Below are 26086 nucleotides of genomic sequence, written 5' to 3' on the forward strand. Positions count from 1 at the left end.
TCAATATTAAGGCTAGACGACACAAAGCCATATTTTGTGTTGCTCACGGCAAATATCAGCCGTGGTGAGTGACTGAGTTTCACAGCAAATAAACTTTTCTCGCTGTTGGCCACGCTGGGGCTGGGTAAGTATTTTTACAACGTTTAATCATTTATGGGTGAAAAACGGCAAAGGCGATAAACAGTTTTAGTTGATAAACATCATAGAGAGTGAGTGAGTGTGTGGAGTCGCCAATGTTGGTGGTGTGCGGTCGTCGTTGTTTATTATTGTTTTAAATAAAGTAGCTTATATATCTTAAAAACTTCTTATAAAAACAAATATATAATGGTTAGTAATGATGTAGATCAAATATAAAAAATGTGCAATATGAAATGAAAAAGATAGTTGAAGAATAAGTTCTTAATTTTCAAATTAAAAATATAATAGTGACCCAATTTAAAAAAAAATATATATATGTACATCATGTTAAATTTTGTTATTGGTTGGATTTTCCAAACAGATTTCTGGTCTTCAAACTATGTTAAGTTTAAACGTGATAAATAAACTATAATAAAAGTTAAATGTTTTAGTATTGAGTTTAAATTTTGAAAGCACAAAATGCTTTAATTTTTAAAATCTAACCAATAACAAAAAATAAATGACCCATAATGTTTTTATAAAAAATATTCAAAAATAAAACAATGTGTTTTAAATAATGAATTGACCTTCAAAAATCCATAATCCATTATAAAGTTTTTTTTTTCACAAAAGAATTAAAACCCCTCAACCATTGACTTGACTTCCTTTAACATGATCGCTGTTTACTTTGCAAAAAAGCAACAACAATTCTCATTAAATATACTCGAATCGATTGAGTTATTTATTTTTGTAATCGGTTAAATTGATAATGCTATCTTTTGCACAACAATAAATAATAAGTTCATTTTGATATAATAATGAACTTTTATATTAAAGAAGGAAGACAATGTGTCACATAAACATTTGTGGACATGGCAGAGCTCCTCCCATTCTTGAAAAGGATTTATTTTCAAGAATGGTGTTTACACTACACCCCATTTTTGAAATGTTGGGAGTGTTGTCAATGACCTATCCTAACTTAACCTAAATACCGTTAACACTCAACCTTTTTGAAAATTGAAATGGTTTTCAACCCTCAACGTGTGACAATGATTTTAATTGCCAGACCATATGTTACATGCGATGCGTGTGTGTACTCGAGTGTGTGTTAAAATTCGGTTAAGTGACCCAAAATAATAAATAAAATTTTCTATTGATTGGTTGAAAATAAACTCGAAACTTTCTTTAACGAATAATTCATTTAGGGGCATCTCTAGGATTACCTATTGTAAAAATTTCGGCCCGATCCAAGAACTGACCATAAACAAGATAACGGTATTAAAGACATTTCCCAAAATGTCAAGGCCCATATTTCGGGAAGTATAGACTTTCCCAGGGAAATTTATATATCGTTGTGATCAGAGTCCATTGGGGTACCTATGGTAAAAATTTCAGCCCGTTCCGAGAGGTGACCTTCAACAAGGTAACGGTGAACATATCCGAAATGTCATGGCCCACATCTCGGAAAGAATGGACTTACCCCGCGAAACCTATATATCGTTGTGATCAGGGTCCCAAGGACTACCTATGGTAAACATTTCTGCCTGATCCAAGAGGTGTCCCTTAACGAAACATAAGACAAAAATTTCTCTCTCTCTCTCTAACGAATTATCTTAGATCCAACACATATATTTTCACACCAAAAAGTATTTTTATACTCCCAGCTTTTAGTCTTACGAGGGTATATGCACTTTGATACGACCAAAAATGTGCCTTATCGAAATAATGGTTTTAGACCACCAAGTATGTATGGACGAAATCCGTTTCAGACAATTCGGAATCGGTTTAGCAATGTCCATCTGTCTGGCTGGCTGACTGAAGCGCACGAAAACTCTCGAACGGATCAACTGATTCGGTCCAAAATGTGTAATATTTGGTCCAAACGAAGATGGGCCATATCAGTCCACTCCTTCGTGTACCTCCCCCTCAAAAGTTCCGAACTTTTTGCCAAAATGGTGTGCACCATAGCTCTCGAAGGCAATTCCCTTTACAGATCGTAATATTTCTATGAGACAAATAGACTATATCGGTATACTCCTTCCCACACAAAATTTCGGAATAGTGCAGTTTAAGACCTCCTCTCGTATCTCTTTAATTTTTCTTGCAACAACTTGTATACGCTGCCGCCATTACGAGGTTACACAATTTTTAAGGGGCAAGTCTATACTTCCTGAGAAAATGGGCCGAAAGCTGTATAAAAACCCCTACGGGCACCATGTGCAGTGGATGGTGCGAACGATAACCTTCGAACTTTCCATATCGTAATATTTCTTAGACAAAGTCCGAAGATACCCCTTCGGGTATCGTTTCCTCTAAAGTTACAAAATGTTCAGGTACCTCCCACAAAAAAATGTCTTATACGACGGTGACACTTCCTGAGATAATGGACCAAGGGCTGTAAACAACCCGGTCAACATCAATTAAAACGACTGACGTCGGATACCTACCTCACAAAGTTCAACTTTTCGCTTAAGTACGGTTTAAGGGTTGTTTAAAGATCGTTATCGAAGCTATTATTTTGTGTGGCCAACTCCTTGCTTCCTGAAAATGGTGCAACAGCTCAAAATCCTTTTCAGGCTTCTTGTACCATGATATGTTGGCTGACGATATTGGGATGTCGTCTGCAACGTAGCACATCGTTGTTGTTGTAGAAGCATAGGTTTGATGCTGGGTTGGTAGCCGCTGGCCAAAATGCTTTTGGTGTCTCCTGGACTGAGAGGGCCCTTATGCGGCGTATCACACTCCTCTTCGCCTATTCACTCTCGGGGTGCTTTATAAAATGACCGGCTAAAATACACGCACATCGAAGAGGTGTCTAGCACTGTCACGTCGTTGAAATTAACATCCGTTTTATTATTCTTCTTTCCCCGTGTGGGATTTAACCGTTGCCCACAATTTACTTAATCCTGTACCAATGTCGCATTGGTTCAGGTCGTCTAGTCTTTTTTTCCGTTTATGCTCGCCTACTAGCCTGTTTCGAGTTTCAGATGACGTCTACAATATAGCTTATCGTTGTTGTTGCAGCATAGTTTTGATGCTGCTGCCGCTGGCTAAACGCTTTTTTTCGGGTCAATCCTGTACAAAGAAACCATTGCCGTGAGACTGCATCGCTAATTGTAAATTGTGGTGGTGTGTCTTGGACTTGTACGGCGTAGCACACTCCTTTTCGAACTATCACTCTCGGCGTGCTCTATAAACTGCCGGTTAAAATAACACTCGCGTCTCTTCGGATCTGTCACGCCTTTAAAAGTAACAACCGTTCTATCTTCCTTCTTTCCCGGATTCAATAGTTTTAACCTGTTGCGGTCGCACGACCTGTTCTGGTTCAGTCCTCGACTTGTATGTGTGGATATGGCGTGTAATGTTGTTGTGCTCTGGCCATTTTCCAAGCTCATGTCATTTATTAGACTGAGTGTCATATTGGTGAGATGTCTGTCGAGCTGTGACAATCTCCTCTTATGCGCATAGGAGCATCTTCATTCACCATGAAAAATGTGGTTATTGCCTAGGACGAAATGTCATAGCTTATGAGGAGCATTGAAGTCCCCTAGAACTAGACGGTGATGGCCTTCCAAAAACAAAGTAATAATAGGTATATAAGGCAGGGTACACCTATTTATCGGCGATAAGGTAGCGGCGACCATGAGTACATACGACTCATAAAGTCTACAATTTCGCTGACTTTGTTGCATTTTCGAGGTGCTGTGAGTGTTTCCGTGTCCTTGTCCCAGGAAGTACCTGCGAGCGCCTTCAGTACTTTATTCTTGGCTTGGACTTTAATGTAAGTGACATGTTTCGTGAATTTCAGGAGATTATCAAACACAACACTTAGGATCTTCGGGTGTTGGACAGTCCGCGCTGGCGGTCGATTCTGGTTGAGGCTGTTCGCAATATGTGTTGTTATATCATTTAGTGCCGCCGAGGTGCTTTTAGTGTTGGTGCTTCGCCAGATATAGGTGGCCGGAACAAGTTGGTAGAAGTAGCGCTTCCAAAACCTTTAGGAAGAGGAATAACTCTCGCCACTTTCCATATCTCTGGAGTAATCAGCTGATTAATAGAGAGACTAAGAAGTTTTGAGAGATATTCTAATGCTACTGGACCAAGGTGTTTGAGCATCACCATGGAGATGCCGTCTGGACCATGAGCCTTGGATGGTTTTGACCTGGAAACAGTGGCTTCAACTCTGGGAGTGGGACTTGTCTCTCGCTGGAGTATCCTAAATTTCCTAAGGGTGGCTCTTCTGGTCCTGTTCTGCTGGATGGGATGAGCAACGAATTACTGGCAGAACTTGTTTGCGCACTTCTTGGTATCTGCATACTGGATATCGTTGAACGATATAGCGATGTTGCGCTGATTGTTATTTGAGCCGGAAAGACGTTTAATGGTAGACCGTAACTTGTAAGAGCCAGCGTAACAGTTGTTCTGGTGATTAATCCATTTATTACGACGGTGCTGGTTTACAATAGAGTTTATCTCTTCCTTCAGAGATGTAATCCTTTGGTCATCAGGACATGTTTGACGCAGATGGTCCCGTTCATCAGCAAGTCGTGCTGCAGCTGTCGGATAACCGGGTCTACATTGTGGAATGCTTCCAGCAGGGATATGGCGCTTTGCCTTTCTGCAATTAAGATGTTCACATGCATGAAATTTGTGATCTCCACTACATTATTTCTCAGACCATTACAATTAAGTTGTAAGATCTTAAAGGACTGGAAATCATCAATTTGAAGATGTTGCTGCTGCTGATGTTGAGAGGAGGGGCTCTGGTTTTGTGGCAGTGGGTTGTTATCGAACTAGCTGTTGGAGGTTCGTGAGGATGAGTTCGAATTGTTTTGTCCAGAGGTGGAGATGGTGGAGTCGGACAGTATGCTGTGCTGAGACAAAGAGGTTGAAGCACTGGTATGACTGCTGTTGATGGAGGTGTTCGGAGAGCTGCTCAGCGTGGTATTATTGTAGCAGCAACCCGACATGAAACTGCCGGTCCGGTCTCTGTACGAACGCCAGATGGTTTGAGTTGTTGCTGCACGGCCCTGGGATGTTGATTGGCCGTTGGCAGATGGAAGAGTTGCACAGCATCTTGCCATTAATGAGTTTGTCCAGTCGCGGTGACTGGCTAGTCCAGAGCATCGCCTTAGGTGACATCATCCAAGGCACTGACTACAACGTACCTGGGTTAAATTGCGCGTGATTCTAGTGTTGCACACTGAACAGATAGTGACTTTGGTGGAAGTGGGGCCTGGATTCTGTTCGATGTCAGCCCTAATAAGCAGGATCTTGAGCAAAGCGGCTGGCATGATTTGCTCACCTGGGGGAAAACACTTGGTTTGTACAGCTGTCGCTAAGTTGACAATCTCTGGCCGTGCTGGGCTCGGGTCGTTCCGGAACGTAGGTCCAATTGTCGCGGGAACTGCGTTTGTTGTCTAGCTGAGCGTGTTCGACGACGAAGTTGGAGACACGTTGGGAGGTAATCTGGCGCAGAAAGCAACATCTAAATCGGACAACACTTCTGAGTATCTGGCGCAGAAAGCAACATCTAAATCGGACAACTCTTCTGAGTATCTCCTTCACAAAACATAAAAATTTGTATTTAAGGAGTGTTTGAAAATAGTTTTGAAAATTTCACCGCATGTTGTCTTGGTTACCCTGATTACAACGAAATATTTTTCGTAAGCCAGTTCATGCTTCCTGACATAATGGCCGAAATTTCGGAAAATCATCCCGTGGGCAACTAAAATTGGCTGGTGGGCTCGATAACTATCGATAGTAGTGACTTTCAAATACTAAATTGCAAAATCGACTATATCGGTCCATTATTTCGGGTATCTCCTCCACAAAAGTTCAACACTTTTGCACTGATCCAGTTTAAAGACACTTCTCGGATATTCTCGAACCCAAATTTATTATTTCAGTAGATCCGGGCCTAATCTGGTTTTGTACCCGGATTTCAGGTTGAATTACCGGGTAAATGATTCCGTCCCCCATATATTCCCGCAATCAGCGCAATATTTACCACTGCAAGAAATTGAAAAAAAAAACTCATTCGAATTACCATAGGACCTCATTATCTACAGTAATTCATAATTTTGTTTACCTAAAATGCAACCCCTATACCTCGAGGTATAATAACACCCTCCCCACACCCACTATGACATTGGTGGTCTAATTGATTCTTCATACACCTGAATAAATGCATAGAATTCAATAACATCTTCAACAGACGTTCAAAACTTAAATTCAACTTGTCGTGGATAATTGTCACATTTTCGCGCCAAAGCATTAGGCAGGCAAGGGGGCATGGAACATGTCAACTAAACACACATAATTTATGGCGGTTTTATTTTGCAATTTAGTTTTTCATTTAAGCCGTGCATTCCATTGTTTGTTTGCAAATATTGCTTTGTTCTCGGGCAACGTCTTTTGACGCCCCTACCCTCCTCTCATCTTTGACAACAAAAACGACGACGATATGAAATAACTCAAAACCTTTTTAAGTGAAATTCTGTATTTCGTTTTTTTTTGTACAATTATTATTACCGATGTGAGCTGAATAGTAGTTTTATCATGAATAGCAACAATAAAAAAGTAACAAAATAATGTTTGGATGAATGACGTTTATTCATGAGAGAGAGAAAGATTCTCTCTCATTATTAGAGGTAATTATTATTCCTCCCCAATTCGTTCGTTGTAATAATGGGGGATAGGTATTTGAATACACTTACTTTTTTGTGGGAGCAAAGCCAATTGAGCTGAGCTATTAAATACACTTAGGTCTCGTTTTATGGCAAGTAGCTCAATCTGCATTGTAAAACGTAGGTCCTTACTAGAACGAGATATGAAAAATCCTCTAGATGGAAAAGGCAAAGCGGCAAAGCCAATATTCCGAGTGAGCAAGAAAAAATTGTCAGCAAATTCAAATCAATCAATCAGATTTGAGTAAATTTTATGTATACAGACTTGTTTGCTTAATATTGCCATATTTTGACGATAATAGGGATATCATTATTGCTTTCATCTGCTCGTTATTTTATGGAGGATCAATGTTGCTATTGGTAATGTCTGCGAAAATGCTTTCCCAATTAGGCCAATGAAATCAAAAGCCACGTTATTCAACATTTGAATGACTAAGTAAAGGATCGGAGGTGTTTGATATCACCCTGTTGTAGTTCTCAGAGCGACGTTCTGCCCAACGGTCAAAATTTCATGTTAGCTCGATTAAAATGTAATTAATATGGACAAAAATATTTAAAAAATGACTATTTATGGCTTGTATCTTTGGACCCTAAGCCTAAGGTATAACTAGAACGGACTTTAAAGACAAGATGTAAGAACGGGCCATAACCTTTCTTGTTCGGGTTTTTGTGTTAAAATGCTGCGTAAAATTGCTGTTGTACTTTCGTTAAAACCCATTGGACATTGCGGATATAACGTTTCCAAAGTTTCAGGCGATGGAAGTCGCAATGGTATCCGATTCTGTGCTCTTCTGTATTTTCGTTTTGACGATAATAGGGATATCAGTATTGCTTTCATCTGCTCGTTATTTTATGGAGGATCAATGTTGCTATTGGTAATGTCTGCAAAAATATTTTCCCAATTAGGCCAATGAAATCAAAAGCCACGTTGTAGTTCTCAGAGCGGCATTCTGCCCAACGGTCAAAATTTGAATTTGTAAAATAGAATATAAATGAATTTGTAAAATAAAATAGACTAGAATTCACTTTTTCAATACAAAGCTCCTTAGGTCATGTTAGCTCGATTAAAATTCAATTAATTGCTCTGTTCCAGAACCTGCAAGAAAAAATAGTAAAAATTAGTAGAATCTGGCAGTACTGGAACAGACCAAATATGTACAAAAATATTTAAAAAAATGACTATTTCTGGCTTGTATCTTTGGACCTCACTCTAGATCACGAAGATCGCTCCTGACGTGCCTGGGTTGGGGAAGCTTTTCCACTAGATCGTGGCAGGGATGCTCACGGCGGTAATACCCAAGCCGGTACTGCAGCGTCAATGTCTTGTTGTGTTGATGCACCGGTAAAATCTTAGTCTCTTCTTGAGATATGGTGTCATGGTCAAGGTCTCTCGGTTAAGAGGGCTCTTATACGGTTTGTCACACTTTGCTTTGCCCTAACACCCTCGGGATGCTCTATAAATTGCCGGTTAAAATAACACGCGCACCTCTTCGGATCTATCATTATCATGTGGTGTAAAGTAACATCGATGTGGTCTAGCCATTTTTTCCGCATTTATTCGCCTACTAGGGAAATATCGGGTATCGACCAGCAGGTAGGTTGTAAGCGACTGTAGCTGTGATGATGTCCCGACAAATTCTCATGTATCAAACCGAATACCTAGGACCGAATGTCAAAGCTAATGACGCGAATTGAAGTCCCTTTTGCGAAAGAAAGATTATTGTCCTCCAATAATGTCAGGCAGGGTACAGCTATTCATCGGCGATATATACCACATTAAGCACCGGTACCTCGGCAGTTCCACACTGTACTGCTACCCCTAAACATTTCATGTATGCTTCACTTGAGTCAAGCGAGATAGGTCTGTACTGGGCAAACAAACTGGTGTATAATGAAGGCAAGTTCTCCTGGGTTTCTTTTACGATACTTTCGCAACGTTGTAAGCTATAGGGGACGGTTAGGTTGTAACATTGTTGCAGGGGAGACTGTACGTGTTTCCTATTCCGACGACAAAAAAGTTGGAGACACGCTGGAAGATGTTCTGGCACTGTACGCAATAACATAACTCCTTTCGCAGTAGTCCTGAAAGCTCCTAACACCATACAGAGCAGCCTCGAAAGTCCACCCATTCCCCTCCGCTACATTTCACCGATGGTGACGAAATAAATTGTACCGTTTTAACTAAACTATTAAAAAACGATTATCCCAGATGATTCCTTAAACTGCACTCTTTTTAAAATTTGTGTGGGAGCTACCCGAAGGATGGGATCGATATAGTCCATATTCCAACCAAGTACATGACTAAATGAAATAATACAATGTGAAAAGTTTGGACAATCAGAAACTTCCTGCGAGAGTTATCTTGCGGATTTGTCGTCAAGGTTTCTTGAAGCTTTTAGGCCATTGTCTCAGGAAGTATGGACTTACCCCCGAAAGAAATTGTACCATCGTAAAAGGGGCCACAAGGGCAACATGCTGAAAAAAAATTCAAAACAATCCGAGAGGAGATCTTGAACTCCACTTTTTCCGAATTTTGAGTGCGAGGTACCCAAAGGCGCGGACCGATCTAGTTCATATTCGAACCCGATCTATGCCTGAAAGTAATATTAGGTTAGGTTTAATGATGTGTAGTCAATTTATATTGACTACGCCACTCGGAGACCTGTCGGTCCATTGTGATCATCCATAAATCAGAAAAAAGAGGTTCAGAATTACCTGAAAGGACAAAAGAAGAGAAAAGTAAAGAAAAGAGGGTGGGGTTGGGAAAGTAATAATAAATAGATTAAGCTTGGAGGAAAGCATACTCCTGTTAATCTATATAGCTTTCGAGTTAACATCTGGCAACGACATAAAATATGCTCAATGGTCTCCGTTTCCTCCTCATCTTCACAGAGCCTGCAATAGTCCACGCCATCATCCTGCTATTTGCCGATAAAAGTTCTGATGTTGCAATGACCGGTAATGACTCCCGTCAATACCCTGATTTCAGACTTGCTCAAATTTAAGAGTGAAGTTGTTCTGTTTGTTGATAGAGTCGGCCAAATGGCCCTTGACACGTTGCACCTTGGTTCATTATGCCATAGTTCCTTGGCTCGTTCTTCAAAGAAGGTCTCCACTCTCCGAAAAAGGTGACATATGGGTGGTTTGATTGAATCAGTGATTGCTAGACTTGTTGATTGGGATCCATGACTTACCAGTTCATCTGCCTTCTCGTTTCCCACAATGTCACAGTGTCCCGGTACCCAGCAGAGTCGGACAGCGTTTGTGAGTTTCGCCAAAACAGTTCTACACTCAAGAACGGCCTCAGACTTGATGTTGGAGGATTTGATGGCTTTAAGAGCCGGCTGACTATCAACGAAGATAGTCACCGGTTCAAAGATTTCTGCATCCAGACTTTTTATCAACTCTGCGGGGATTTTGATCGCGAAGATTTCTGCTTGAAAACCATTACAGTCGCTGTTCCTAGCTCCCGAAGAATGCATGCATGTCCATAGGTGCTGTCACGCCAACGATTCAATTCATGTAGCCTTAGGGCACTACGTGCTGCTTGAACTTTGATGCTGAGTCTCATGGGCAAGAGGTTCAACATCGCATATAGAACTTCTAAAAGCTCCAGTTATCAGGATCGAGGCTGCCCTTTGCACCTTGTCTATGTTGCCGGAGTTCGATTTATGTCGAAGCGTATGCCACCAGACATCCGTAGGATAAGATGGATCTTATGCCCGTAATTTCTACGTGTAGTTATCTATGAGTTCATAGATATCCCTCGTGTAAGCAAAATTTCATAATTTCAATCCATAGGTAACGTTACCGGGTCGAAAACGGCCGTGTTACTTACACCCAGGATTTTGCCTGGTTGATCGTTGCCAATGTGTTAAAAGTTGTAACACACTTATATGTGGCAATGTTTTTACGAAATCATGAATGAAAATCACCAATGTTACCACATGTTTTCAAAATTTACACGCCTCGGTAAATGGCACGTAGAAATTACCAATCACGTAGGTAAAGATAACTAATAGGTAGCTGCCTATCCGGTTACCTAGGGCTAGAAATTACGGGCATTACAACAGTATTATACGGTCAGTGTATAATAGCTGGATTTTCCCAATCGAATTCTTACATGAATAAAGTGCAATCATACCTCTCTTCGTCCGTTCCTCGACGTTCCTTTTCCATCTCAATTGAGAATCCAGGATTGTACCAGGTATTTGGCCTCAGGTGATAGATGTAATTGCACTCCAACCAATGTTGGTGGCACGAAGTCGCCGGGCTTACGCTTTCTAGTGAACAATACCAATTTTGTTTTCGTTGGATTTACACCAAGGCCATTTGCGGTGGCCCAACGGAACAGTTTTGATAAGGCTCTTTGCATAAGCTCCGATGTTGTGGACAAGAATTTGCCAGTTATTAGCATAACCACATCATCCGCGTATGCGACAACCTTGATGCCCTGATTGTCGAATTCCGCCAAAATATTGTTTATCACAAGTAGCCACAGCAGCGGTGAGAGTACACCTCTGTGAGGTAGTACCTCCAGTTACTGTCTTCCTTATTGTCAACTCCCCAATGCTGGATTAATGATCCTGCTCTCCAGCATCCTATTTATCCAGCAGATCAGGGTTTCCGGGGTGTTGACCGCTCTAAGCGAGAGATGAATGGACTCAAGTTTTACGTTGTTAAAGGCTCCTTCTATATCCAGGAAAGCCGCCAAGGTAAAGTTTGAATTCTCCATATTTCTCTCAATAAAACCCACGACCTCATAAGAGCGGTTTCGACAGATTTACCATTCATGTAAGCATGCTGCGAGTTGCTCAGCGAGGCAGTGTCTGCAAAGCTCCTAATCTCCAGATCGATCAGTCGTTCGAGTGTCTTGAGGAGAAAGGTGGATAAGCTTATAGGTCTGTAGTCTTTGGGTGCAGAGTGACAGGCTTTCCCCGCTTTGGGGATGTAAGTTACCTTTACCTCCTTCCACAGATCTGGTACGCAGGAAAGAAACAAACAGGAAGATCTCCTCCAGAATTAGGTATATCTGCGGTGCGGCAAAATGAAGCATCGCAGGAATTGTTCCATCTGGACCAGGTGACTTATAGGGTTTGAATGTACTAACTGCCCACTTTATTTTGTTTCTGCTTACAACCTTATCGATGAGGCTCTCGTCCACTGACTCTTGGACTTGGAAGTTGTCACATTCAATGTGAAGGTTACTGGCGTCCGTGCAGTCAAGGAAGTGGGTCTCAGCTAGAAGGTTTAGAGTCTCAAGACCTGAGTCTGTCCACGTGCCGTCCGGTTTTTTGATACTACCAATGGATTTGGGGTCCTTGGAGAGAATCTTGCGGAATCTGGCAGCGTCGTTTACTCCTTCTACAGACTTACAGAAACAAACCCATGACTTCTTTTTGGCGCGCTTGATTTCACTCTTGTATTTGTTGAAACTGGCTTTATTCGATTTCCAGTCACTGTCAAGTTTCGTCGCGTGCGCCCTGTTATACAGCTTTTTGGTGTTTTTCCGCAGTTCGCCAAGATCCTTGTTCCACCACACAGGTTGGGATTTCTTCCCAGGATAAGTTAATGGACAGGCATCCTTATGACAGCGAAGAAAGGTTTCTGTTAGGTTGGACACTTTACTTTTAAGCTCAGCAACTGTTACTATCCTTCCGGTGAGTGTCAGTTGATGGTTCGTCAGATCAGTGAACCTGCCCCAGTCCGTCCTTCTCAGGATTTTGGGATTTCTAAGGATTTTGGTGGACTCCGTCGAAAGAGATTTCAAAGTATATCCTCATATTATCCGAAAAGGAGCATTTGTTGGATACCCTCCAGTTCTGGACAACAGAATCATCTAAATTTGACAGAGTTAGATCAATGACCTCCTGCCTGTCTCTAATTTTAAAGGTAGGGTTATTTCCTTTATTACGCATTCTTAGATTGTAAGATAATATAAAATTGAAAATTGACTCACCTCTAGTGTTTGTATCTTTACTGTCCCGGTGGAAATGGTGGACGTTGGCGTTACATCCAAGGATTACGTTACAAAACGCCCAGGTTCTCCTTTAGCAGCCTGTGTACCCCGTCTCCATTACTATAATTAGATAGAAAGATTAGATTAAGGTTCTTCCTACCTACCACACAGGTCCTCACCTTGTCCCCCTCGGACAATGCGAAGACCACGAAGTTGGCATTGTTCAGTCCAGAGACCTTATTTTTCTATATATAAGGTTCCTGGACTAGAACAATGTCCACCTCTGAGTTCGTGAGGGACAGGAGTAGTTCGGCGGCAGCTGCTTTACAATGATGCAGATTAATCTGCAAAATGCGTAGCACCTGCCGCCTACCTACTCCTACTGAAAGTAATATTACCATATGCAATGTTATGACCATTTTAGCGAAAAGTTTTGAACTTTTGTGTAGGAAAATATAAAATACTAAATTTTGGACCCGATCGGTTCCTACGTTCGGGAGCCAGACAGACAGACTGACGGATATGGCAAAATCGACTACAGACAGATTTGGTCCAAACATACTTGGGGTCTAAAACCATTTTTTTTAAGATCAGGACTATTTTGTCGTATGAAAGTGTACATATATACCCTCTTTAGCCTAAAGGCTGAGGGTATAAAAATTGAGTTAAGGTTATTTTAGCAACTATACATGTTCTCACCTTGTCCCCCATTTGAGGTGTTAGCCCTTGTAGTTCTTTTTACAACAACATAATGTTTATTGTGTACAAGTCCATACTTTTTGACATAACAGCTCGAGGGCTCTGAAAATGTCCCTAAGGACATCAAGAATCGTCATGTATAAATGTATAATGTTTTTTTCTGTTGGCCATCTTTTTCAGATTTCAGATGCCTTTATTCTAAAAAAATATTTTTCCAATTCAATTTCCTTCAAAACTTACTTTTTAAAACGCCTCCGCACAACAAGTCCCAAGTGTACTTTGCCAGTTGTCAATGGGTTGAGTGTATATGGATGATTGTGCGAATCTAGACGACTGGTGAGTACGAGTATGTTATTCAATTCAATGACAAATTTGACACAATTCAAGAATGTAGAATTGAATGTGTGTTGGGGATATAAACAAAGCTGTTGGCATTTGAAAGAAGAAAATAAAAAAACAGCGACTTTGGTGGGGAGCAGCGTACGTAATGCGCATAATCCGCGCAATTGCACCCACCATAGCTCTCTGTGTTTATACATCCATTCACCATCCGTTTGTTCGTTCATTCGTTGTTCCTTCCTTCCGCATGCGATTAGGTTAGGCAAGGCGCTCTTTTGTGTGATGAAATGTGGATAAAATGTCTCTAGAGTTATTCAAAATACACCAACCAAACCAACCAGCCAAATCACAAACAAGGGTTGAGGTGAAATTGTGTGTTTTTCGACTGGTGAAAGATGAGACAACAGCCAGAGGCAGATACACTCAGTTCTACTACGACTATTGGACAGTAGACTTTTCTATTGGGGACTAAGCAAGCAAGTCCAGCGTAGCCGAAGGAAGAAATCAATAAAAATGTTTTTCATAAAAATTACTTTACATCATTTGTGAGCAGCAGTGGCAGAGCGAGTTGCCGAGCTATACCAAAACTGTTGTAGTTGCTGAAAAACAAAAAAATCAAAACGCCAAGAAAACCTTTCTTTCTTCAAATAAAGTTAAACTTTGTTTGTTGCTTCGTTTTTTTGCAAAAAGTCTAGTGTGTGGTGTTGTAAAACAAAAACATCAAGTGTTTTGTTTTATTGTTGTTGTCGTCGTTGTATTATTTTCACAAATTAATTTAGTTTAGAATGGATTCTAGTCATCATGTGACGGTACCATTACGTTATGGTATCAAGAAAATGCGTAAACGTCGAGACTTGGATGCTTTGCTGTCACAGGCCAAGGGAGGCAGTGGCAGTGGTAGCAATGGTGGAGGGCCCTTGAGACGCGGTAATAACAATAGAGGAACCCTATATTCCCAAGATAAGTTGCTGAACAATGTATCCACCGATGACCAGGAGGATTATAATTGGGTGCGTATTGCCATTTATGAATGAATTTTAACCATTAAACCCCTCTCACAACACCCTCACCTGATTGACTCTCTTTTTTTTGCTTTTTCAACAGCCCAAAGTCAAGCAGCCCACACATCACTGTGGTCACAACAAACAATTGATATTTCGTTTATATGGCATTCTTTTGTTCGTGATAACCCTATCAATATTTGTTGGCTTTACCTATTGGCTAAATTTCAATTTGCAACAACAAATCTATGAATATAGACAAAAAGTTGAACAAGGTGTGTACTCCTCGGGTCTTTTCAAAGGGAATTTATTCAATTCTAGGAATTAATTTAAAATTTCCATTTTGTAGTTTCGGCAGCCAGTCAAATATTACCCGATACCCTACAGGCCTGGCATGAAACGTCAAAGAATTTAATAAAAAATCAAACCCTGATCTCGTCCAAATTGTCGGAGCTGCAACAGTCGCTACAGGTGTTATGGAAGAATTTCAGCGAATATCGTACCTCACAAGAAGCACAAAAAACCTACAAGGAAGAGAAAATCGTGGCTGACTTCGGTGCCAAAATTGAGGCAATTGCAACGGATGTTGAGAGTATGAAGGACCATTATAATAATGTGAAACAGCAACAAACGGATTTACAAAATGTTTTCGAAAATCTTAAGGTAAGTTGAAAAGAATTTAAAGTTGGGTTTGCGGGAGTCTTTTGTTTATAGAGAGTGGGCGAGAGTGCGATGAATCTGTGCGTAGAATATGGATAAATTTTGCTCTGGTTCTAGTTCATCAAGGTCAATAAATCGGGCTTTCTCAACTGGTTGCGACAATGTAGTAATTGGTGTTTGGGCGTCGGGTAGAAGGCCTCCAGAAGAAAAAACATTTATCTAAGAAAAAAATGCGAAAAAGACTTATGAATTCCCACGTTGTCAATTCTCGTTAAGAAATTGTATTGTTTTTAGGACTATGATATGCGAATCCGCATTTGAAATATCCGAACTGTTTACAGTGAAGGTGCTGTTACACGCTGTGGGATGTACTTAAAAAGTAAAATTTCGACATGACCGCTTTACAAGAACTGGGATGGAATCGAAAACGCATCAAACCAAGATCAAAAAGTTGCGCACAGCATTATAGCTGCCATGAAGTGGATTAGAGACAAAATGATTTGATCTCCAGCTTCACCCCGGTGTACGAAAAGATAATTCGATAAAAAGAATTGATGCGGCGGCATTGTCCGGATATATATTGGTCTAAAACCACTCATAATTGCCTTGGCAGCTGGCGTTCTTCTGCTGCGATGGGTGGGGAATGGTATACTGCCTGCAAAACTGCGTCAGATTGAACACTATTCAATCCTGCCTGATAGGCTCGTTCATCTGGAGTTTCTCGCTTGAACCTTTCGACCTCTCTTTCCAGCAGGTATTGCATCGGCAACATTTTGTTGTGCTGATGCACCATCGCCTCATGAAGATGGTCCACTAATGTCACGAAGAGGCACGCTGTTGCATTCTGCAGGGCGGCATTCTGGCAGGTGTGAATATTTTTCCATTGCATGGCGCTGACACAGCATACCACAGACCATCCTACTGGTTTATAGGATGTCAACAAGGTTTCTTTGTCAGCAATGCCATGTGCTGCCGACCAGCGCATTAAGAACCTTGTAGCTTGAGCTGACGACTTGAACATGCTATCGAAAGTTACACTCAGTATCTTTTAGATACTTAGTAGTCAAAATCAAGACACCATCGACAAATATGTTGTGAGGAAGCCTCATTTCAACCGTCCAGGCGGAGAACAGTGGATTTAGCTGCCGATATTTTCATACACCTCAGATGGAAGAACTGCACTAAGTCCGCAGCTACGATTCGCCTCTGATGGCATCCTTGCCTACAATGGCTCGTGGATTATTTTAAATATTTTTAACGCATTTGTAGGGCACCCACAAAGGCTCGTGGATTTTAAAAATATTTCTAAGGCACCTACAAAGGCTCGTGGATTTTTAAAAATATTTCTAAGGCACCTACAAAAAAGCTTCTGGATTTTTAAAAACATTTTTAGGGCACCTACAAGAGGGTTTTGGATTTTTAAAAATATTTCTAAGGCACCTACAAAGGCTCGTGGATTTTTAAAAATATTTCTAAGGCACCTACAAAGGCTCGTGGATTTTTAAAATATTTCTAAGGCAACTACAAAGGCTCGTGGATTTTTAAAAATATTTTAGGGTACCTACAAAAGCTTGTAGATTTTTAAAAATATTTTAGGGTACCTACAAAAGCTTGTAGATTTTTAAAAATATTTTAGGGTACCTACAAAAGCTTGTAGATTTTTAAAAATATTTTAGGGTACCTACAAAAGCTTGTAGATTTTTAAAAATATTTTTAGGGTACCTAGTAACCCTCGTGGATTTTTAAAAATATTTTTAGGGTACCTAGTAACCCTTGTGGATTTTTAAAATATTTTTAGGGTACCTAGTAACCCTCGTGGATTTTTAAAAATATTTTTAGGGTATCAGTAACCCTCGTGGATTTTTAAAAATATTTTTAGGGTACCTAGTAACCCTCGTGGATTTTTAAAAATATTTCTAAGGCACCTACAAAGGCTCGTGGATTTTTAAAAATATTTCTAAGGCAACTACAAAGGCTCGTGGATTTTTAAAAATATTTCTAAGGCACCTACAAAGGCTCGTGAATTTTTAAAAATATTTCTAAGGCACCTACAAAGGCTCGTGGATTTTTAAAAATATTTCTAAGGCACCTACAAAGGCTCGTGGATTTTTAAAAATATTTCTAAGGCACCTACAAAGGCTCATGGATTTTTAAAAATATTTCTAAGGCACCTACAAAGGCTCGTGGATTTTTAAAAATATTTCTAAGGCACCTACAAAGGCTCGTGGATTTTTAAAAATATTTCTAAGGCACCTACAAAGGCTCGTGGATTTTTAAAAATATTTTTAGGGTACCAACAAAGCCTTATGGATTTTTAAAAATATTTTAGGGGCACTAGCAAAGGTTCGTGGATTTTTAAAAATATTTTTAGGGCACCTACCAAGGCTCCTGGATTTTTAAAAATATTTTTAGGGCACCTACAAAGGCTCGTGGATTTTTAAAAATGTTTCCAAGGCACCTAAAAAGGCTCGTGGATTTTTAAAAATATTTCTAAGGCACCTAAATAGGCTCGTGGATTTTTAAAAATATTTCTAATGCACCTAAAAAGGTTGTTGAATTTTTAAAAATATTTCTAAGGCACCTAAAAAGGCTGGTGGATTTTTAAAAATATTTCTAAGGCACCTACAAAGGCTCGTGGATTTTTAAAAATATTTCTAAGGCAACTACAAAGGCTCGTGGATTTTTAAAAATATTTCTAAGGCATCTATAAAGGCTCGTGGATTTTTAAAAATATTTCTAAGGCACCTACAAAGGCTCGTGGATTTTTAAAAATATTTTTAAGGCACCAACAAAGGCTCGTGGATTTTTAAAAATATTTCAAAGCACCTACAAAGGCTCGTGGATTTTTAAAAATATTTCAAAGCACCTACAAAGGCTCGTGGATTTTTAAAAATATTTCTGAGGCACCTACAAAGGCTCGTGGATTTTTAAAAATATTTCTAAGGCACCTACAAAGGCTCGTGGATTTTTAAAAATATTTCTAAGGCACTTACGAAGGCTCGTGGATTTTTAAAAATATTTTTAGGGTACTTACTAACCCTCGTGGAATTTTAAAAATATTTTAGGGTACTTACTAACCCTCGTGGAATTTTAAAAATATTTTTAGGGTACCCACAAAGGCTCGTGGATTTTTAAAAATATTTTTAGGTTACCCACAAAGGCTCGTGGATTTTTAAAAATATTTTTAGGGTACCCACAAAGGCTCGTGGATTTTTAAAAATATTTTTAGGGTACCCACAAAGGCTCGTGGATTTTTAAAAATATTTTTAGGGTACCCACAAAGGCTCGTGGATTTTTAAAAATATTTTTAGGGTACCCACAAATGCTCGTGGATTTTTAAAAATATTTTTAGGGTACCCACAAATGCTCGTGGATTTTTAAAAATATTTTTAGAGTACCCACAAATGCTTGTGGATTTTTGAAAATATTTTTGGGGTACCTACAAAGGCTCGTGGATTTTTAAAAATATTTTTAGGGTACCTACAAACTCTCGTGGATTTTTAAAAATATTTCTAAGGCACCCACAAAGGCTCGTGGATTTTTAAAAATATTTTTAGGGTACCTACAAAGCCTCGTGGATTTTTAAAAATATTTTTAGGGTACCTACAAAGCCTTGTGGATTTTTAAAAATATTTTTAGGATACCCACAAAGGCTTGAGGGTTTTAAAAAATATTTTTAGGGTACCTACGAAGGCTCGTGGATTTTTAAAAATATTTTTAGGGTATCTACGGAGGCTCGTGGATTTTTAAAAATATTTTTAGGGTATCTACGGAGGCTCGTGGATTTTTAAAAATATTTCTAAGGCACCTACAAAGGCTCGTGGATTTTTAAAAATATTTCTAAGGCACCTACAAAGGCTCGTGGATTTTTTAAATTATTTTTAGGGTACCTTCAAAGGATCGTGGATTTTTAAAAATATTTTTACCTTATCTACAAAGCCTCGGGGATTTAAAAAAAAATTACCGCACCTACAAAGCCCCTAGAATGTTTGAAAATATTTTTTATCGCAACTACAAAGCTTCGTGGAATTTTAAAAATATTTTTACCGCACCTACAAACCCTTGTGGATTTTTAAACATATTTTTAGGGTACCGTGAATCTCTAAAAATATTTTTCTTGATTTTAACATTTTCATAAACTAATCTAAAATTTCTCTTTTACAGTCCAACTTCAGTGATGGCTTGAAGAATATGGCTTTACCCGTTAATTATACCGAAGAATTGAAATCCTTGAGAACTGATTTACAATCGAAGATTGATAAACTGGAAGTCAATACAAGTTTCATTAATGATACCCTAACACAAAAGTCAATTATAATGCATGAAGAGTTGGTGAAACACAAGGTTAGTAGATAACGGATTTTTTTTTGAAAAAATTTATGTATAAGAGGAAAAGTCAAAATTTTTTAGTTTCCATGAAGCCAAGGTTTGCACTATTATAATACGCGAACTATTGTAGTTTACCAGTAACTATGACTATTGCTGGATTATTTTAGATGTTTTTGTACAAAGCTCAAAAATTTAGCAAAAAAAATTTAATTTACGTGGTAGTTACGACCGCGTAAAGGAAAAAACATAGGTAAAAACACGTTGAAGCTAAACAGGTTTTTTACATTGCTGTTCGATTTCTGATTAAACCATTCAAATGACGGACATCTGTCCAAAGTAAAAGTAGGAGATTACAAAATGAAGATTACTCTTCTAATGTATCATTTCCAATTTCCACTGCATCCACCTTTTATGGATGCTGACATTTTGAAGCCGGATTTCAGGTGTTTTTTTTTTGTATTTTTTATGTAACTGGGACGCGCTTTCGGATATTTCGAAAAAACAATTATAGGATTAAAGAACTCGCGATTTCGCATAATCTGATATGTATATTGAGTATGTAGCCCACACAGCAGCAGAGTAATCTACTGCCAAAGGCCAAAATTTAGTCCGATATTTTTTCTAAAAAACCTATTTTTTGGGTACAGTATTTACAATATCGTTTTGAGTGTGCTGGTACCCCGCGATATTTTAGTTTTTCGACGATCCGGATCATATAAATCATACATCGTGAAAATCCATCCACTAGAACGGCGGAAATGGCTACTGCAAAAAATGAAAAATTTGCGAAAAATGTTTTTCAAAATATCGCTGACTAATTCGCGTTTTATGTGGATCGTTTCCATTTCAATGAAGAAAGTGAATCATCACTCGCGTTTGTGCGAAAACAGCAGTTTGAAAAATTTAGTGGCATGGGAGCTGTATCCGATTTATTCAAAAAATACTGTGTGATGCTACATCCACGGTTCTTGATGGATTTTATTGAAATATGTTTAGATCGATGTATTTTTTCACGGTTGATAGTGAAATCGGATGCGCATAAAATGTGTATGCACTTTGTGCAAAATATAAGCGTTATACAGTTTGTTGCACACTAAACTGCAGACGATGCTACATCTTAGCGGCCAAAGTAAATCCTGGCAAATGTGTACAAATTAAAAGAGAAGAATTCGCTGTGTTGGTAAACCGCATGCGCATCAAGTGGTTTTGAGGATTTCGCGATTTACACGCATTTCAAAATGAACATTACCCGATACAGTTTTATTTCAAGAGCATACCCTATTAAAAGGAACCCAACATTTATTTGAACGATACCCATATCTTCCGCTAGATGTTAGTGTGTATTCGAAAAGTGATTAGAATAAAAAATTTGATTTTTTGCGGGAAATTAAACTAAAATAGATGAATAACTCCGACCTATTTTTCCTACATTTTTTTCAACTAACTCACAAAATAAATTTTAAAAAATATTTTCTCTTACAAATATTTAATAAATTTCCTCAATATATTTTTTTGTTTTTGCTATAATATGAAAACCACTAAACGGATTTGTGTAGTTTTGGTTTCATTTGAATCTTCGCGATGTATAGATTACGTACATATTTTTATATATTTTTCAGAGGCATAAGCAGGTTGAATTTTCTTAAAACAAGTTGCAAACTACCAATTGTTTGGAATTCTTTCCTAATTTCCGCGAAAATGCACAACTTTTTCACTAAAGTTATGGGACCTCTGTAAACATATAGTATGTAGGGAGCCCCAAATTAAGAGAGTTTCTCAATATAATGATTAGAGTCTTTTAAAGATTTTTTTCTTTTTATCAGAATTGAAACCGCCATAACTTTTGCGCGCAATAACCAAAACTAGTATCACGTATGACATTTTTTTCCCAATCTATGTACCAAAAATCTTTCATGTAGCTTAAAAAAAAATTTTAATTTTTTTTTATGGAAAACTAAAAAATTTTGTCCTTTCTTCATAAATATAAAAAATAAAAATATTTGTTTTATACTTACAGAACAAATTGGATGAGCTATTTGATCGCAGTGCCAATATAACATCCCACGTAACATCATTGGAAAATACATGGCCTGAATATAAACAGAAAATTATTAATTTAGGCCAAGATGTACCACGTTTGGAAAAGGATGTAAGTATATAGGAAAAACATCAGTAACAGGAAATAGAAATATAAAATTATGAAATGATTTGAACATTTTCCGGTTAGAATACTTTTTATTAATATAGAAAGTATTTTTCTTCATATATTTTATTCCTTTTGGATATAATATAATTTATATTTAGATGGCTGCTTTTTATTGTCATCCATTCAAAGTAATTAATTAAATTCTAATATTTCTTTCTTTCTCTTTTTACAGATCTCCCTCTTATCACTGGCCAGTCAAAAAATGGAAATGTCCTTTAAAAACATATGCAAAGAATGCCAGAATTCATATATTGAAGCCTTACAACAGCACAATATTGTTGAAGAGAAGAAACAAGCTGTAGAAAATATCAAACCGTCTGAAACGAAAACGGTATAATATTATTTAAATACTTTTCTTGATATTGTATAATGAAAATTCTTTTTTTTTCTCCCCACAGACAACGACCACTTTACGCCCTTCTAATGTGTAGTGTGTTTTATTATCACAAAAAAACCAAAAACAAATTTAATTAATTTTTAAATTAATATTAGTGTAACAAAACCAAAAACAAAGAAAAAACAACATTACAAATTTTAAAATTAATTTAAATTCACCATCTTCAAACAAAAACCAAAACAAAACAAACAAATTGAGAGATACAAAAAAGTATAAAATTTAAGATTTTAACATGACTTAAAAAATAAATATTGAAAATGTGAAACGAATTGGCCGCCATAGTTGATAATTTTTATTGCAATGTTTTAATTATGAAATTGTATTGTCTAAGTCAAAAAAAAGGTAACACAACAACAACATGTGAGCATCACCATACATTTCTTTTGTTTAAATAAAATGAATGTATGTTTTCAAATGTGAAATATGAAAATTGTTTTCCTTTTTCAATGGGTGAATTTTAGAAAAAGAATTTTCTTAGCTGACAATAGATTTCCAGCGTACTTTTTAGGCATTTATGTCCATTTGTGTAAAAAATCTGTAATTAATATGGGAAACTTTATCGAAAAACTCAACTCAAAAAAAAAACTCACATTAATTTCAAAAATTTAAAAATGTTAAACGGACGGAACGGTATGGGTTAAAAAGTATATATGGACTGAAAAAGGACACTTTCAAGCATCATTCTGTGAACACAGAACTTTGTTCCAAGCTGTTCCCAATGAACACAATAGCTGTTATTTTTTCGAGAAATAGCTATTTCTTACTCTAGAAATTTGCAAAACTTACGTATTTTCCTAAATTGGGGAAAAATTGTCGTCTTTAGGAACACGCCTCGCCCATACCTTCCAATATTTTGACCTAATTTTTTGTTTCGTTAGTTTCAATATGTTTACTATCGGCCGGGAAAATCGATTCCTGAACCATTGTGCGCCGTACTTTTCTGAACCATAAACAAGCTGTTTGGTAAGGGTTCTGAGAATTCAGCAATCACCACAGCCGCTGCCACATACCTGCTGGTGGAATATTCGAAATCAGACCAAATTTCCCAAAAGAGCCGACGGTTTCGTCGTACCAACCCTGAAGAGTCTCGAGTTAGGTGACTTAGGTTAGGTTATAAGATGCGCAGCTGCTGTAAGTAGCAGCCACTCCACTCGGAGACCTTGTGGTCCATTGTGATCATCCTGGGTTTGAGTAGTGTTGAAAGTTGGTATGTAGTTGACGGTTGTAGGTGAAGAAAGTAGTTGCAGATCCGTTGTGGTGATGATTAATACTGCTGATGGATTGACAAATAAGCTAAGGAGAGGAGATTAGTTTTGGATAGGAGAAAATATAGAAATTGAAGAGACAGGGGAGAAGTAGAAAACGTAATAAGAGTGTGAAGGAGAGGAAAACATGATAATTTGAAGGTAGATTAACTAATATACTTAAGTTAACCCGCCCCATAGCCATTTGAGGCCTCTGCAGTATGTTAGTAAGGCTGTGGGGTCGGAAGAGGAGAAGTAAGACAGGGTTTCCGCCCCCTTACTCTTGATGTCATCAGGCTTGTAGGTGAACGTAAGCGGAAAATTTGGCTAGACCAGGTGGCGGGATTTTTTAAAATAAATCACTCTAAAATCCCGGAAAGGTTTTTTCTTTCAACGGCGTGACAATGGCAGCCCCGAAAAAGTGAGCGTGTTATTTTAAGCGGCAATTTTAGAGCACTGCGAGAGTGATAGGGCAAAGAGGAGTGGGCTACGCCGTATAAGAGCCCTCTCAGCCAAGGATATAGCACAACAATTTACGATGAGGTATGTTGCAGACGTCATCATCTAAAGCGTTCCCCCTCACGGAATCTCAATGATAATGCTTAAGCAACTGAATTTATTTGGAGTTGAGTATTTGACAAGGTCGTCAATCTATCGTTTGGCACACAAATAGTATCAGAAGCCTGGAAAGTTGGCAGGGTGGCCCCGCAAGGATGCCAGCAGAGGAGAATCGTACAGGGCGATCTCCCTTCTGTCCCCAAAAGAGAACATTCTAAAGGCGTGTATTCTCACTATGATGAAAAACAGTTTCCCAGTTGCCCAACATCAGCATATATTGTGGAAAATACACAGTACCACAACAGTATTACACGCCATGTCCACTATCAGTCGATGACTAAACCAGAACGGGCAATGCCGCCGAACAGTCACGGTAGCCTTTGACCTATCGAAGGCTTTCGATACCGTCAACCATGTCAAGCTGGTCAAGGACATAGGTAAGACTTCTCTCCAGTCGTGTTTGAGACGTTGGATAATCAACTATTTGTGTGGGCGCAAACATAAGAATTCAACGACCCGTAGAATGAAACAGGTAGTTCTTCAAGGCGAGGTCATATCTACGGAACTGTTTATCCTCTAGCTTCCTGAAATCCAAACCCTCCAGACGGCATAGACATTGTAATGTACGCAAATGATTGTACGATCTTTGCATCAGTTCTTATCGTCAAGGACATACAGTTGTGTTCAAAATAATAGGAGTGCCCATACACAAAAGGGAATGGTCCAAAAAAACTTGTTTAAATTTCTCCATTTTGGCTTATTTTGTATTTGGTTAACATCATGGCACAATGTTATGTCAAAACTTTCTTTATGTTGTTGGGGAAATTACAACAAAAATATTTTTTTTATAAAGGGATTTGACTTTTCATATTCGATCAGCTGGTGTGATACCACTACCTAGTAGTTCTGCCATGGTTAACAATTGGTGTGTTCGTTTACTTACAATTTGTACAAATTGTTACTGGATGTTGTTCGTTTACTCCACTGTACCATGCAAAAGACCTTAGTCGATTACAAGAAGTTACTGGACTTGTACAAATTTGTACAAATTATTGAGTAAACGAACAGACCTATTGTTGACATTCCAACTGTTATTTCATTAACAGAAATGTGGCAATTTGTATTTAATTATTTACTATTTAACCCATGGTTTAATAAGAAAGGTTAGCCAAAGCTTTATGTCAGTTTAAATTTTTTCATTCGAGTATTCCTAAAACTTCAAAACAATGTACACAAACTGTGTATGTGTGTGTGGTGTTTGAATAAAATGCCAAACAATTTTAAAAACAATCGAATTCAATGATTTTTAAAATTATTTTTGGAACATTTTTGGGGAAATAATTGGTAAGGTTATCATTGAAACAAACATTTTATCATATCCACAACTTGATTATGCGGAGAAACATTGGTCCTTCATTCATTTTTCGCGATTTTTATAAAATGCTCAAAATTGGTGTTGTAAACAAACCCACTTGTTGCTTAATTTTGAAGTTTTAGGAATTCAGGAAAAACAAGGGTTCTATAGATTTTTTTCATTTAAATCTACCTCTTTACTTATACCATGATTTAACCAACATTATAAATCGTCTTAAAATTTTTTGTTAAAAAAAGGACAATAAAAATATTTTTAGTTGAATTTAAGACTGAAACTGTAAATATTTTAGTTGATAGTACTAAATACAATATGTTTGATTTTTTTTTTTTTTTTGAAAACAAAAGTCCTTTGGTAGTATCCAAAAACAGGCTATTGTCCTTGTGGGGACTTTTCCAATAAATTAAGGTCTTATTGGGGAATTCAGTAGATTTTATAAACAAATCCTTTATTGATTAGAGTTGTTCAACACTCTGACTGTTACCTCAAACAAAACATAATGATTGGTATCCCATA

General features: G+C 38.1%; 1 protein-coding gene across 4 annotated transcripts; it reads left to right on the forward strand.

The window, feature by feature from the left end:
* The first annotated feature begins 4 nt into the window (after positions 1 to 4).
* On the forward strand, positions 5 to 22818 carry LOC141405895 (uncharacterized). Of its 4 annotated transcripts, none has more exons than XM_073990763.1 (8): positions 5 to 124; positions 14583 to 14813; positions 14908 to 15079; positions 15154 to 15467; positions 19629 to 19808; positions 21811 to 21942; positions 22172 to 22330; positions 22398 to 22818. In XM_073990763.1, the coding sequence occupies exons 2-8, from the start codon at positions 14589 to 14591 to the stop codon at positions 22428 to 22430; spliced, it is 1215 nt and encodes a 404-aa protein (XP_073846864.1). In that variant the 5' UTR covers positions 5 to 124; positions 14583 to 14588; the 3' UTR covers positions 22431 to 22818. The 4 variants fall into 4 exon arrangements, with proteins under 4 accessions (XP_073846864.1, XP_073846866.1, XP_073846862.1 ...); XM_073990765.1 differs by having other exon boundaries at positions 42 to 124; positions 14588 to 14813; XM_073990761.1 differs by having other exon boundaries at positions 118 to 327.
* The last annotated feature ends 3268 nt before the right edge of the window (positions 22819 to 26086 follow it).

This window comes from Musca autumnalis, unplaced genomic scaffold, assembly GCF_047663935.1.
Source record: "Musca autumnalis isolate F117 unplaced genomic scaffold, ASM4766393v1 scaffold_5, whole genome shotgun sequence".
NCBI lineage: Eukaryota > Metazoa > Arthropoda > Insecta > Diptera > Muscidae > Musca > Musca autumnalis.

Coding starts and splice junctions, on each gene's coding strand:
- LOC141405895 (XM_073990761.1), top strand. Junction 15,080..15,153: donor TAGACAAAAAGTTGAACAAG/GTGTGTACTCCT, acceptor TCCATTTTGTAG/TTTCGGCAGCCAGTCAAATA. Junction 22,331..22,397: donor AACCGTCTGAAACGAAAACG/GTATAATATTAT, acceptor TTCTCCCCACAG/ACAACGACCACTTTACGCCC.